The sequence below is a fragment of the Rattus norvegicus genome, chromosome 3 (genome assembly GCF_036323735.1).
Source record: "Rattus norvegicus strain BN/NHsdMcwi chromosome 3, GRCr8, whole genome shotgun sequence".
NCBI lineage: Eukaryota > Metazoa > Chordata > Mammalia > Rodentia > Muridae > Rattus > Rattus norvegicus.
This window is the reverse complement of record NC_086021.1, coordinates 158,987,229-159,002,564: the sequence shown is the minus strand read 5'-3', so window position 1 is coordinate 159,002,564 and position 15,336 is coordinate 158,987,229. Positions and strand designations below refer to the sequence as shown.

The following is a 15,336-nucleotide window of genomic DNA, read 5'->3' as shown; positions in this document are numbered from 1 at the left end:
CATTTAGCTCTGTACCCCATTGTAAATTGGGTTATTGGATTTGTTGGTGTCTAACTTCTTGCACTCCCTATGTATTTTGGATTTTAGCCCTCTTTTGGATGTCAGTTGCCATTCTGTAGTCTTCTACTTTGTCCTATTGTTGGTGTCCTTTTCCTTTTCAGTTTCTTGTGGTTTTCTTTATTTATTGATCTTAGTGACTGAAACATTGATGTTCTGCTCACAAAGTTTTTTCCTATACCAGAATGGATGCCTATGCTCAATTTTCTATTCTATTAGAATCAGTGTATCGTGATTTATGTTGAGGTCTTTGATCCATTAGACTGGATTTTTGTGCAGTGACAAATAGGCATTTAATTGCATTGTTCTACACACAAAAATCCAAAAAGATCAGCCTCAGCTGTTGAAGATACTTTCCTTTTTAAAAAAAACATTTATTTTATGTATACAATTATCAGACACAGCAGAAGAGGGCATTGAATTCCATTACAGATGGCTCTGAGCCACCATGTGGTTGCTGGGTATTCTCAGGAGTTTACAGCAGCTCCTTGTAAAAAAGGACACTGTCTGAGATCCTGAGAAGCAGGAGACACATCCCTCCAGGTGACCTGTAATTTGGAATAAGGGACTGTGTGCAGTAGGCCAGGATGTCTATTTTATTAGACATTAGATATTAGAATGTCTATTCCAGCTTGTTTCTTGGGTCACTTGCATAGAAAACCTTTTTCCAGCCCTTTTTATACTGAGGTTGTGTCTACTGTTGGTGCTGAGGAGTGTTTCCTTATATGTAGCGAAGTGAAAGATCTTGTTTATACATATACTTTGTTAACCTGCGTCTTTATATTGGGGGAGTTGAGTCCATTGGTGTTGAGAGATATACATGGCTAAGGATTGTTAGTTCCTGTTATTTTGACATTAGTGATAATACTATGTGTGTATGCATATATCTCTATCTATCTATCTATCTATCTATCTATCTATCTATCTATCTATCTATGTATTTATCTATATGTGTGTGTGTGTGTGTGTGTATCCCACAGACACAGTGATTCTACCACCACGCTTTCACTTTCAGACAAGCACAGCCTTTTCTTGGGAGGGGTAAAAACTGACAGGAAGTTTTTCAACACAAAGTTATTCTCTTCTCTCTCGGCTCTCTTTCCTTCTCACTTGATCACAGCTCGAGGCTGCACATACTCTGCATTCTTTTGTACACTCTGCTTTATCCTGTGTGCTCTTTCTCTTTTTTTTCTCAAAATTTCACACGCCTACACACCTCTACTCAATTCTCTTTCACTCCCACACACTCTTCATAACACCTCACACACCACTCACATATATACTTCTTCACACACACCTCACACTCTCTCTTCAGTCACTTTTCACATGCTCTTTTCATTCTCTCTCTCTCTCTCTCTCTCTCTCTCTCTCTCTCTCACACACACACACACACACACACACACACACACACACACATACACACCCCTCACTCTCTACTTGCTCTCCAATTGCTCTTCATATGCTCACACATGCTCTCCACATTCACCTCACTCACTATCTCTCTAGCCTTTCTCTTGCCCCAGTCTTTTATTGACTCCAAAACCAGGTAAAAAAGACATTGTATAATCATTGCCAAATCAAATTTAGAAGAATAACCACATCCTACAAAGAATTAAGAATTACAATTGTTCCCCAAAGTTGCAAGCTTCCCCTAGTCCCAGGCCTGTAGCCAAACTAATAATAATTGCAAAGTTATCATTATTTAAACGTTACCTTTTGACTTACTGTACTTCAGAGCTCAAAGCTCTGAGGTCAGCTACTTGCATTTTCCTGTCAAGCTCTAATGATATATGACAGGACCAAAGCTGCCAGGCAATGGCCAGAAAGAATCAAGTTAACTCTTTACTCAGAAGTTCCACTAGCTTTCTGCTCCTGCCCATTGCACACAATGATTCTCTTCAGAGTCCCAGTGTTTTGACTTAGCTGTGCTAGCATAAGATTTTACATATTCTATACTTTCTTATCCAGGAACCACTCTCAAATGTTGTGCAAAACTTACTTCATAACTTGAATAGTTTTTTTCCCTTTTTCGGGGATCCCAATGTTTGCTTTAATTCATTTTCTAATAATTTCTTCACACGTTCTTTGCAAGTCAAGCATTAACCTGTAACTACCATTGTGCAATTATTAGATTGTTTCCAAGATGAGAACACATAGCATTCACCTAGGCCATTAGGACTGTGCTGTGCTATACCCCTAAGCCTCAATTTTTAATTGTTTAAGAATCATTACATCAGGGAACATTTAGTTTCATAGAATTCACCAGAGCAGAAGGAAAAAGAAATAGGAAAGCCAGATATAATAGGATAATTATGCACACCAAGGCCCACTGTAAAGAAGTCACACACAAATGAAATCTATAAAGTCGTAGTCCAGGGCTTTGATTAGGAGAAATGGAAACAACTGTTTTTTACAAAGAGCTGTCCTGGAGACTGAGATGTCTCTTTCCTGGCCTACTGCAGGCAGTCCCTTATTTCAGATGGTGGATCCCCTGGAGGGATGTGTTGCCTGCTTCTCAGGATCCTAGACAGTCAGCACTTTTTTTTTAAACAAGGAGCCTGTTGATTGTCTTCCAGCTCTAGGCATGGGCAGGAATCAGAAGGGTCCTGTCCCTGATTGTTCCTAGGTCCTTGCACCCAGAAGGCACAGTTGGTACTAGGTGATTCCCTCTTGGGTCTGGAATGTGGGAAGAGGGTTGTCTCCTCTGATTTCTCAGGAGTGTCTGCACTTCTGAGGATCCAGCTCTCTCTCCCACAGGATTTGGGTGCAGGGAGTTCTTTGGCCGGTTCAGTTCAGTCCTTCGGGCAGACCAGAACCGCAGGTACCGGGGACTGACTGGTTCCTGTTTTCCTGTGTCCAGAAGCACTGTGCAGTTTCCCATTGGACCAGGGATGTGGGCAGGAGTATGCAGAAGTGGCAGTCTGTCCTACAGTCTCAGGGTGTCTGACCTCAGGTTTTTTTATTCTATGGATTTTTGTGGTGTCCTTGACCCCTCTTGAGAAATACAAAATAGAAAACTAGTCCCTAGAACTTTTGCCAGTCTGATATTTAACGTGTCCTGGGAGTGTTGTCTGATGACCGACTCATTGATGGGTCCAGGAAGCAAACTCTAATGAGAATGATGAGTCAGGGACTGGGTTCCATCTTTTTTCACAGCCATCAGGATGAACAGGATCATGAAGAGGGCTCGTTTTCACGGTGTGCCCTGGGAACTTCTTTTGTGATCTAGCATTCAGCCTGTAAAGTGGGACAATGGATGTCATATCACTCCTCTGTATCTGTTTCCTGCCAACCTTAGGATGGGCAAAGGGATACTGGAAGGCTGAGATGCTAGTCAATGGGGGATTTATCAGACGCTGGTACTGATGAAAGAGAAGGAACTATCACACCAGCTGGACTGGTTAACATCAGCTTTTAGCATTTCCAGAGTTCAGCAGTCCCACAGGTGATCCCTGGATCCCTGGATGGAGTCTGTCAGCCAGGTGAAAGAGTGCTGAGATGAGTGCAGACTCGCAACAGAAATTGAAATTGTCTAGTAGTTGAGGAAGGTAAGAAATCCCAACACCAAGAGGAAAATCCCATTTTTAAGAATAAACAGGGGTTTTGTCCCAGTCACCATCAACCTCAGTTGCAGCTGTGCCTTGCTCCTCAACTTGGCACTAATGCCTACAGAGACAGAGAGATGCATTGAGTCCCTGATTGCTCTTTTCCAAAAGTACAATGGGAAGGATAAAAATAGCTGTCAACTCTCCAAAACTGAGTTCCTTTCCTTCATGAACACAGAGCTGGCCACCATTAGGAAGAACCAGAAAGACCCCAGTGTCTTTGACTGCATGATGAATAAGCTGGACCTCAACAGTGATGGGCACCTAGATTCCCAAGAGTTTCCCAACCTTATTGGTGGCTTAGCTATAGCATGCCATGAGTCTTTCCTTCAGACTTCCAAGAAGAATATCTAACCCTGTCCATTCACTTCCTGCCAGCAAGTCATCACCTTCTGCACCCCCACACCCCATCCACACCTGGGCTAAGCCTACCACACATACCACACATGCAGCCCACACCTGATTGGGAAAATAAAACAATGTCATTTTTTAATGTAAAAAAAATTAAGCAGGGATGCTGATCTGGAGTCCATTTAATCTGTGGTAGGCAGATCCACGTCTGTGGTTTCTTGATTTCCTGAAGTTTGTGCTAACTTTTGCTTACTAAAGGATAAACATAATTTCTTGCCATTGTATTGAAATCCATGTTTTAGAAACAGTAAGTAACTTGTGTTTGTTATAAACTAGAAGTAAACTCATGCCTCTAAGACCTAGTAAAAGATATAGGCTTAAAAGCCACAGAACATGGGTTTGATCCCCAGCTCCGAAAAAAAAGAACCAAAAAAAAAAAAAAAAAAAGCCACAGAACATTTTCTTGTCCTGACAGAAAGCCACATACGAAGCTTGAACAGAGAAGTTTTTAGCAGAAGTAGAAGCATCTTTTTGTTTGTTTATATTCAAAACACAACCAAATTGAAATGAACATCTTGAGCTTGTGGCTGAAATGAAAACTGCCAGCGTTCCATTATCTTATCAGAACTCCATTGTTCAATGATACTTTTTTTCTTTTTTTTTTTTTTTTTTTTTGGAGCTGGGGACCGAACCCAGGGCCTTGCACTTGCTAGGCAAGCGCTCTACCACTGAGCTAAATCCCCAACCCATTGTTCAATGATAAAATTTGGAATTTGAAATAGCAATAGTATGCAGTGGAAATATGAACCCTTTCCCATTTTTTATACCTTTCTTATATCTCTATAACTTCATATGCCTTAAAATAATGTTTTAGAACCTAAAATAATTATAACTTTCATTTACCAACTTTAAACATCTTTCATCTGAAGCATTTTTATTTTTAAATCACCGATTCAAGTTGCTTTACATCCTCTAATTTTCATTACTTGCATTTATCAATCTCAAACATTTTCCATAAATGTTTTTCTAAGACATTAAGTGAGTTCAAATTTTATATTTTTTCCCACCAATAATTTAGTATGAGGTGTGGGTGGTTGGGTGGAAGAACATCCTCATACAAGAAGCGGGGGGTAGGGGATTTATGGATGGGAAACCGGGAAATGGGGATAACATTTGTACTGTAAATAAAAAATATCCAATGAAAAGAGAAATCAGCTCACAAGGGACCCATTCCTCAGTCAAGATGGCCCCGGTTTCAGAGTTAAAAATCTACTACTATTGCCAGATGCAGAGGAAAGTGGGCCAGAGAGGTCTTTCCTTGGTATTCAAGGCTTCAATGAAAAGTGATTTACTTTCCTGTCCACAGTCCTGCATTATATCCTTTCCGTCTTAGAATCTCAGAGTAAGCACAGCAGCATACAAGACTCAAGATTAGCCACGCGTCCTCCACGGAAACAGATTCCAAGAAGTGCATGCTCACAGGAGCTTGATATAGCTGTCTCCTCAGAGGCTCTGCCAGAGTGTGACAAATTCAGAGGGCAATGCTAGCAGCAAACCATTAAACCGAGAACAGGGTTCCCATTGGAGGAATTAGAAAATGGATTGAGGAGCTGAAGGAACTTGCAACCCCATAAGACCAACAATACCAACCAACCACAGCTCCCAGGGACAAAATCACAACCAAAGACTACACATGGGCAGACCCATGACTCTAGCTGCATATATAGCAGAGGATGGCCATGTTGGGCACCAATGGGAGAAGAAGCTTTTGGTCCTGCCAAGGCTGGACCTCCCCAGAGTAGGGGAATGTCAGGGTGGGGAGGCAGGAAAGGGATGTGGTTGTGGAAGGGGAACACTCTTATAAAAGAAGGGGAAGGGGATGGGATAGGGGGCTTATGGCCAGGAAATTGGAAAAGAGAATAACATTTGAAATGTAAATAAAAAAATCCAATATAAAGAAAAGGAAAAGAAAATGAAATACAGCCAATATTGAGACCCCAAGAAAGGGAAAATTATTGAAGTTAGGATATAAGTTTTTCATAACATTTGAGAGTGGTTCCTGGATAAGGAAGTTTCTAGTAAAACTAAGTCAAAATACTTCAACTCTGGCAAGAGTCATTGTGTGCAATGTAAAGGAACAGAAAGGTAGTGGAGCTACTGAGTTAAGGATTAACTGTTTCTTTCTAGTCACTGCCTGGCAGCTTTGCCCATGTCATTTATCATTAGGCTTCCCAGGAGAATGAAAGCAGCTGACCTTGGAGCTCTGAGCTCTGAAGTATAATAAGTCAAAAGTTAAAGTTTCAATAATGATAAGTTTACAATCATTATTTTGGCCACAGGCCTGGGAATAGGGGACGCTTGAGACTTTGGGGAACAATTGTAATTCTTAATCTTTTGTGGGATGTGGTTATTCTTTTGAATTTGATTTTGCAATGATTATGCAATGTCTTTTTGCTCCCTGCTTTTGGAGCATCAGTGAAAGACTGGGGCAAGAGAAAGGCTAGAGAGCGAATACGAGAGCGAGTGAGGGAGCAAGTGAGGGAGAGAATGAGAGCATGTATGAGCATGTGCAAGCATGTAAGGAACACGTGGGAGTGAGTAGAGAGAGAATGATGTGTACATGAGATTGTGTGTGTGTGTGTGTATGTGTGTGTGTGTGTGTGTGAGAGAGAGAGAGAGAGAGAGAAAGAGAGAGAGAGAGAGAGAGAGAGAGAGAGAGAGAGAGAAGAGCATGTGAGGAGTGAGTGAAGAGAGAATGTGAGGTGTGTGTGTGTGTGAAGATTGTGTGACAGTAAAAGGAGAGACGTGTAAGGTCTGTATGAAGGGTGTGTGTGAGAGTGAAAGAGTAATGAGCAGAGGGGTGTGTGAGTGTGGAAGTTTGAGAAAAGAAAAGCACAAAGGACAAAAGCAGAGTGCACAAGGGATTGCAGAGTGTGCAGCCCCAAGCTGCAGATGAGTGAGAGAGAAAGAGAGCAGAGAGTGAGAGGGCGCGGGGAGTAACTTTAAACCTTGAAAAATTGCCTGTCAGTTTGTACCCAAAACAAACAAACAAAAACAAAAAACCAAAAACAAAAAACCAGTTTTATTTAATAAAAGTGGGAAATATCCACTGTATTGAGAGGTACAAACAATCCTACTGAGCATTTTGGGGTTCTTTCACATTAGTTTTACATTTGCATAAATTCCTACTAACTCTATTCTTTTTCTACTCTGCGAATCTCTAACAGATTTCTTATGTAACTGTATAGAATTCTTACTAATCATTCTAATTGGCTCTTCCTTGTGTTATTGATATATGTGTATTCATGAATGTAACAAATAATTTCCTTAACCATAAAAATATAGAAAAGAGTAGAATCAGGGAAAGAAGAGAGAGAGAATAAGAAAGCGAGGAGGGGTTCAAACAGCCCCTTTCATAGTAAGCCATACCTAACTGGCTAACGCCAGGTAACTGCTAGGAGGAGCCTAGAAAGAATGTTAACAAGCTCTGTGTCAATGGTGGAGATAGGCCCAGTCCAGTTCTTCCTCAGATCTGTGTGGCTCCACTGATCTTAGAAAGACACTAGCATCTGTGGGCCAGGATACTCTTGCTCTCTGCCTTCCCTTCCTCCCCAAAGTCACTCATGCTGCTCATCTTAGAGTGGGTACTGCTCTATAGGTTGGATTGATCCCAAATCCTGACCCATTAGGCCCTTTTCTCCAGTGGACCCAGAATGTCTCCATTAGCAACTGGGTCTTGTACTTAGCTGAGTCCTGGGCCCACCTCATATCCTTCCCACTGCATGAAGTTGGGAGGAAGAGGAACCCTCAGACATCTGCCACCCTCAGACAACTGTCTGCACTGGGTTTAGCATGGGCCTAAAGCTCTGCTAGTCCGTAGAGCAATGGTTCTCAACCTTCTTGATGATGCTTCAACTTTTGAATACACTTCCTCATGTTGTGGTGACCCCCCCAACTGTAAAATTATTTTGTTGCTACTTCATTACTTTAATTTTGCTAATGTTATGAATAGTAATGTGAATATCTGATATGCAGGATACCTGATATGCGACTCCCAAATAGAGAATCACTGTCTTAGAGGATCTGCCCGCCATGCTGAACCTGGTGTGGGCTGAGCTGCCTGGCAAAGGGCCTCTGGACCATGGATGTGAGCACAGTACAGGAGTCTTCTCCATGAAGGCAGCTGAGGTTTGACATTCTACAGAGAATCTAAGAGGAGAGAGTGGAATCTGATCAGTCCCAGAAAGCAGACCCTGTTGTACCCCACACTCTTCTCAATACTTAGTCTTCTGGCTCCCCTCCTGCCTATGGCCTCCATATCTATCCTTCCCACCAATCTTTCTCACCTTCTCTCTCTCACACCCCAAATAATTAAATATTCTGTGTATGTCATTCCCAGATCCTGCAGAATGAATCTGACATTCCAGGACAGGGAGTGAGTTACTTACTTTTCAGTTTACTATAACCAAATGCTGATATTAAGCAACTTAAGGGCAGAGGGCAAATTTTCACTTATAATCTGAGGGTAGGGATCAGCACAATAGCAGTGATGTGAGGTCACAATGTGTCTCATTAGGAAGCAGAAAGCAGACAGAAAATGGAAATTGTCATAGCTTTTAGTATTAATTTATTTATTCATTCCCTTTACATCCTGATCACAGCACACACACACACACACACACACACACACACACACACACACACACACACACTCCTCTCCCAGGTCCCTTCTCATGTAACTGTAATATCTCCAGTTTCACCACCAGGGACTCATTTCCTCAACTGGGCAGCACTTCTAACAGTGCTCCCAACTGGGGACCATCTGAGCCTGAGGGACATCTGACATTCAAGCCACTGCAGGGAGGGGAGAAGCAGTGTAAGTGCTTACCAGGTCTCTCTCTGGTGAGTTAGGGATGCCCAGGTCTGAATGTTTTGTTCCTCAAAGCTGTATGTTGAGACTCTGCCCCAGAGTGATGGTCTCAACAGATAGTACCCTTGTGTGCCATTAGATCATGAGTTCAGAGCTTCCTCCCTGGGGTTTACTCCACTTATGTAAGCTGCCCCATGGGGTTGGGGAGAGAGCTTAGTCAGTAAAGCACTCGCTGCACAAGCATAAGGTCCTGAGTTCAATTCTCAGCAAGCACATAGAAGCCAAGTGTAGTAGCTGTATGTAGCACCTATGATTTCACACTGGGGTATGGAATATGAATGAAAACAGCTCCCATAGACTCAAAGGGAGTGACAATATTGGAGATGAGGTCTTGCTGGAGTACATGTGGCCTTGTTGGAGGAAGTGTGTCATGGGATTGCACTTTGTGGTTTTAGACACTCAAGTCAGACCCAGTTTCATTCTCTTTTCCTGCTACCTGCTGATCCAGATGTAGACCCAGCTCCTTCCCCAGCATCACGTCAGTCTGTGTGTCACCTTACACGCCACCACGGTGACAACGGACTAAACCTTTGAACTCTATGCTAGCACTAATTGAATGTTTTCCTTAAAAAAAAAGAGCATATTATTTAAATGACTAATTAATAACATGACTATTTAAATTCTTTCATTTTGTATTTTTGACCTAACAGAGCCTGCTCTGTTTACTGGAATTTGTTAGTTACCTGGATGTGAAAGCAGAATGCCAAGAGATTTCCCCTGGTTTCTACCAAATCTATATGTAGCAGATGTGCAGCTCAGTCTACCTGTGGGACCCCCAAACACTAAAGTGGGGGCTGTCCTTAAAGCTGTTGCCTCTTTGTGGATCCAGTTCCCCTAACAAGAAGCCCTTCATTGGCCTCTTTAGAGGAGGATGTGCTAAGACCTGCAGAGTCTTGATGTGCCAGTCTAAGGAGATGGGAGGGGGAGGTGGGCTCTACTTTGTCACAATAGAAGTGTAGGGGACCTGTGTGAGGGAGGTTTCAAAGGGGGACATCGATAAGGATGTAAAGTGAATATAAAATTAGTGACTAAAGAAAAAAACAAAGCTTGTTCAGCAAAACAACTTGACACACATATGAACTCTCAGACACCACATGCATGCACATATCAGGACCACATGGTGTCTCAGGGCTGTGAGGAGAAATAGACAGAAACCTCTATGCATGACCCAGAAACTATCTCCCATTGATAACAGTTTACATAGGAAAAAGATTAGTTCTCTCCAAATAAGTGTCAGTGGGTTTACGAAGCATGTTTAAGGGTAGATCCAATGCCCAAAACTAGGCAAACAATGCAAAATAAATTCAGTGCTTCTTAGGAATTGCTGCTTGCTTGCTTGCCTGCTTGTTTCACAAGGCTTTGGTTTAGGTTTTTGCTTTAGTTGTTTGTTTTTCTTTTAGTCTTTTTAACTTGTGGGACTATTGCTTACATACACAGGATTTTGATTCTGTGTTTGGGTGGGTGGTTGTTTGTGCATACAAATGTGTGTGTTTCTGTATCTGTATGTGTTTCTTAAGTTTTTTCTTTAGCTTCTTTTTTATCCATTTGTTTTGTCCTACTGTGATGTTTTAATTTTACTTGCTTTTTTTTTTTTTTTCCCGGAGCTGGGGGCCAAACACAGGGCCTTGCGCTTGCTAGGCAAGCGCTCTACCACTGAGCTAAATCCCCAACCTCCTTTGCCTTGCTTTTTTATAATCATCTTATTTCTTTTTAGATGGCTGCTCGTTTTGTGAAGATATAGGGATAGGGTATGGATTTGGATAAGTGGGAAGGTTGGGAGGATCTGGGATGAATTGCAGGATGTTCAACCATAATCAAATCACAATGAATAAAATAATCTATTTTATGTTGCATATTCATACTAATTTGACCTCAATCCTGTATTTTATCTAGGATTACAAATCCACCCTTGGCAAGTATCTTATATGTGAAGAATGACTTTCAAGGCCAAAGACAAGGGATTTTAGAAAGAACACTGTTGTAGGACTGGAGTAAGACACTCAGGAGGGGAAGCAAGCAAGGCTGTCTGCCAGGAGCCATTGCCAAGATGTGGTGCACTGTGCTCAGTGGTGCTGCTCTAGGGCCTGTTAGGGCTTTCCTGACAAGACCATGGCAGGTATGTTGGTCAGCACATCTGTCCACTCAAGATTTATTCAAGTCCAAGAAGAGCAGTACTTCTCTGATCTCTTCATATGAAGATGCTCTAAAGCCTGTCAGAGGGAACAAGAGTGCAATCAACTATGTGCTGCCTCTAAGAAAGGCACCTAGAAAGGTGTCGGGTCTAGAGTTTCAGTCTCACCCTCACATGTATCTTCCATAATGCTGTGGTCATTCCTGTGTAAAGGGTCGGAAAGAGGATCAGAAATCAGAGCCTGAGTTCCTAAACACTATTTGCACTTCAGCCTTACAGCCAGGACAGAATTGCTGGACAATCCCAACTTCTGAATGATGAAAAAGTATAGAACTACTATTTTAAGGTGTCTGCCTGTCACCTGCCTGACCAGATTCTTTCTCCTGGTCACAGCAAAATCATGTTTAATATCAATTAAGCACATCTTGCTTGCTCAGCAGTTGCTGCTATAGCTTGCAAAGCACAATTTGTTGTTGTTGTTGTTGTTGTTGTTGTTATTGTTATTATTAATCATTCCACTTCTTTACATCTTAGATGTTATCCTACTTCCGGGTTACCCTCCACAAACACTTCCTCCAGTATCTGCCCTCTCCTCTGTCCCCTTCCCTATGTGAGTGTACTACCCCACAAACCATCCTCTCCAGCCCTGTTGCTCCAGCTTCCCCCCGATGCTGGGGCACCAAAATCCCACAGGACCAAGGGTCTCCCCTCCCATTGATATGAGACAAGGCAATCCTCTGCTACCTATGATCTGCAGCCTGGAATCCCTTGCAGTATGCTCCATGGTTGGTGGTCTAGTCCCTGGGAGCTCTGGGTTGTCCAGCCAGTTGATGTTCTTTCTACAAGGTTGTAATCCTCCTCAGCCCCTCCAGACCTTCTGCCAGCCCCCCACCAGATCCCTGACCTCAGTCTGATGGATAGCTCCAAGGGACTATATCTGCATTGGCCAGTTGCTAAGTGCCTCTTGGCAACAGCAACAGTTTTGGGGTTTGGTGTCTGCATACAGGATAAATCCCCTGTGGGGTGGTCCTGTGATGGCCCTTCCTTCAATCTGTGTTCTAGTTTTTTGTCCCTGTCATTCCTTTGGACAGGAACATTCCTGGGTTAAAAACTTTGAGATGGGTGGGTGGCCCTATCCCTTGACTGGGGGAGACAATACCTAGAGGTATTCTCTACAGGTTCTGTCTCCTGTTCCCTGAGCATTTTGGCTAATGTCAGCCTCTTGGGGTCCAGGGAGCCTTCTCCTTCCCTGGTATCTGGGAGCCTCCAGTCACTACCCCCTTTTTCTCATCCTCTACTGCTACATATTTTTATTTGATTTCCTGACCCTCTGTACCTCTCTCAGATCCCCTCAGTACCAGATACTGCCCCCTTATATCTTCCCCCTCATCTCCCACTCATCTGCCTCTCCCAGTTCCCTTCTCCCTCCACCTCTCCTGACTGTCCTGTGTCCCCAATGTAGGACTGAAGCATCAAAGCACAATTCAAAACAATAGACGTCTTTTCCTACAGCTCTCTTTCTTCTAGGTAGGACAGAGTTGGATCTTATTCTTCTCCATTCTGACAATCTTTCACCTGAAGTTTTTGATCTGTCTTTATATCACATTATCATTGATATAATTGATGACTATGATCAAGAGCAGGAAATGGAGGCATAAAATCTGCTAGAGCTGAAAATGTGCGTGTAAGATCTGACTCTCCCAAATTTAACTTTCAGTATACTACTGCCCAGTGGAAGCTATGCTGGTGATATAAACGTGAGTGAGTAGGTTATCTTGAGTTGCATATATTACAACAGGTATAAGATATGGTGTAGGTCCCTGTTTACAAAGAAGGTCAGTTAACTGGTGAGACCATCTGCTCTGAGATGTGAGTATTCTCTGTAACTCCTAGATATGCCTGATTCTTGAGATCACCAGATAACAACAAATGACTAAAGTAAGTTCAGCCGTTTATTTGTGTGACCAATTCACACTTATTTATATTTGTTTTTGTCATAGAATGTTGTCCGCAGCAGCCTGAATGTGATAGGACATGTGGTTTCATAATTTTATTATGTAGAATCAATTTGTGTTTATTGGTAGTAAGTACTACAATGGGCCTGACAGTACAGTGTGTATTATCTGTTGAGGACATATCCTTTTCCTATTACTGTTTACATATTTTTGCTCCATGATTTCCAACTGTGTTATAAGCATCTAATTTCTGAGCCTTGCAGGGAATCTATGTTAATAAAGATCCTTGGTGCTCAGTCTGGTGAGAGAAATTTGATCTTTTGAAACCATGTAAAGGTAAAAGAAAAAACAAATTCTATAAAATTATCCTATGATTTTAGGGATCTGTCATGGACTATTTACACCCTTGAATGTACTTTCCAACCACACAGTATGCACACCCAACTAGAGAAGGATGTGTACACACACACACAGACACACACATGCACACACACACACACACACACAACAAAAAGCACAAGCACCTGAATACACAGAAACAAAAACAGAGAGAGAGAGAGAGAGAGAGACAGAGACAGAGACAGAGACAGAGACAGAGAGACAAAGTGGGTGGGATGAAGAGAAATAAAATCAAGGCTTCTGGTGATGACTCCACAGATAAAGGCCCCTGCCTCTAATCTAGATGACCTCTCTTCAGTTGTGCTTTCACTGCACATACACAAAATCCATGCTGTATATGACCATCACACACAGATAATGCTATTATAAAGCATGTATACATGCATAAGTGATTAACAAATATGTTCTATTGCCGAAGGGAAAGAAAACAAAATGATGTGAGACTATTACACCATGACACAGGCCAGTTGTTTACTGCTCAGAAGCAAAAAGGTTTTTGTGTCATCAGCTGGAATGATTTTTCCCTTTGTGCATCTCTGCAAGGTAGTTTCCTTGGGAAAGTAGACCCTTTCTGTCTCTAGTCTCTGTAAACATTCCACATGGGGATACAGTACTGTTGTGATGGACAAGGTATGGAGAAAGGGCTCAGGGACCCAAAGAACTGAAGGGGCTTGCATCCCATAATAAAAACAATGCCAACCAACCAGAGCTCCCAGGGACTAAACCACTGCCCCAAGACTATACATGGACTGACCCAGGGCTCCAGCTGCATAAGTAGCAGAGGATGGCCTTGTTGGGCACCAAAGGAAGGAGAAGTCCTGGATCCTGCCAAGGTTGGACCTCCAGTGTAAGGGAATTTGGGGGAGGTGTTGGGAGCGATACCCTTGAAGCCCTCCATTGTTGATGTTATTATTATGGTTAGAATTAAGCATGACTGGGTTCATGGAAAATCCCCAGCCAGCTGCAGAAGACTAATACAAATCTGGTGGTCAAAATGAATAATAATATGATTCGTCAAGATACCCAATGTGATGACCTGTAACCTTTCTGAAAAACCAACATCCTGCTGACTAATAGATATGACAAACCTGTGACCTTTCTGACATCCTGTCAACATCAGCCTATTCCCTGACCACACGAATATTGGGTCCTTGGCCTGCGTAAATGTTTCTTACTTCTCCCCTCCCTCTGTTACCCATGTTATGGTATAAATTCAGCCTTGGGGAAAAATAAAATTGTCGCCTTGATCAAACTCTTGTCTTGGTGTCCTTCTTTGAGTCTCTTGTCCCTCATTCTCGTCCAGGTACTCTGCAGCCCGTCATTGATGTGGGGGGGGGGCAGGAAAGGGGGATGGGGATGGGGAACACCCTTATAGAAGAAGGGGAGAGGGAGGGGATAGGAGGCTTATGTACAGGAAACTGGGAAATGGAATAACATTTGAAATGTAATTAAAGAAATATCCAAGAAAAAGAAGACGATGATGATGACCTGGAATCAACACCTGAAACACACATACAGATCACAACACTCTATAATGTCAGTTTCAATGAGCATTGCCATTTTCTAGCCTTGCAAGCATGGGTTAGTCAAGGCAGCACACATGTAAACATGCAAAGAACACATGCACATGAAACAAAAAGAAATGTTTGAAAAAGATCTGTAGGGTTCATTCTGTATAGGAACTTACTTCTGCTGAGCTCTGTACTTTGGTCCCTATCTACATGGAGTTGATAAGAATCCCAACTGTATAATAAATTCAGGAAATATTGAAGATTTCTTCACTTTCCTTTTCTTGTGTGGTCATCTAAGAAACTTATGTTTCCTAAAGTCCTGTGTCTAGGGTATTTTCTTTCATTGTTTCTTTTTGTGATTGACACAGGGTGCCACTTCACAGAAAAGACTGACATG

The 15,336-nt window shown here is 42.3% G+C and overlaps 1 protein-coding gene and 1 long non-coding RNA gene across 14 annotated transcripts in view; one reads left to right on the top strand and one right to left on the bottom strand.

Moving 5' to 3' along the window:
• Positions 1–15,336, bottom strand: part of LOC120101738 (uncharacterized) — a 53,274-nt gene that overhangs the window by 2,653 nt on the left and 35,285 nt on the right. For 9 of the 13 annotated variants that reach the window (XR_010064964.1, XR_010064972.1, XR_010064965.1 and 6 more), the window contains one exon: positions 8,054–8,222. The exons of the other annotated variants lie outside the window; for them this stretch is intronic. This is a non-coding gene — a long non-coding RNA (uncharacterized LOC120101738). The remainder of the gene's footprint in view (positions 1–8,053; positions 8,223–15,336) is intronic. 13 annotated transcript variants of the gene reach the window in all.
• LOC100362296 (protein S100-A11-like) lies at positions 1,701–4,166 on the top strand. Its single transcript, XM_039106634.2, has one exon. It carries the CDS (start codon positions 3,720–3,722, stop codon positions 4,014–4,016), a length of 297 nt encoding a protein of 98 aa, XP_038962562.1. The 5' UTR covers positions 1,701–3,719; the 3' UTR covers positions 4,017–4,166.

Excerpts from the sequence above, each read along its gene's own strand:
- LOC100362296 (XM_039106634.2), top strand. The coding sequence starts at position 3,720 with ATGCCTACAGAGACAGAGAGATGCATTGAGTCCCTGATTGCTCTTTTC.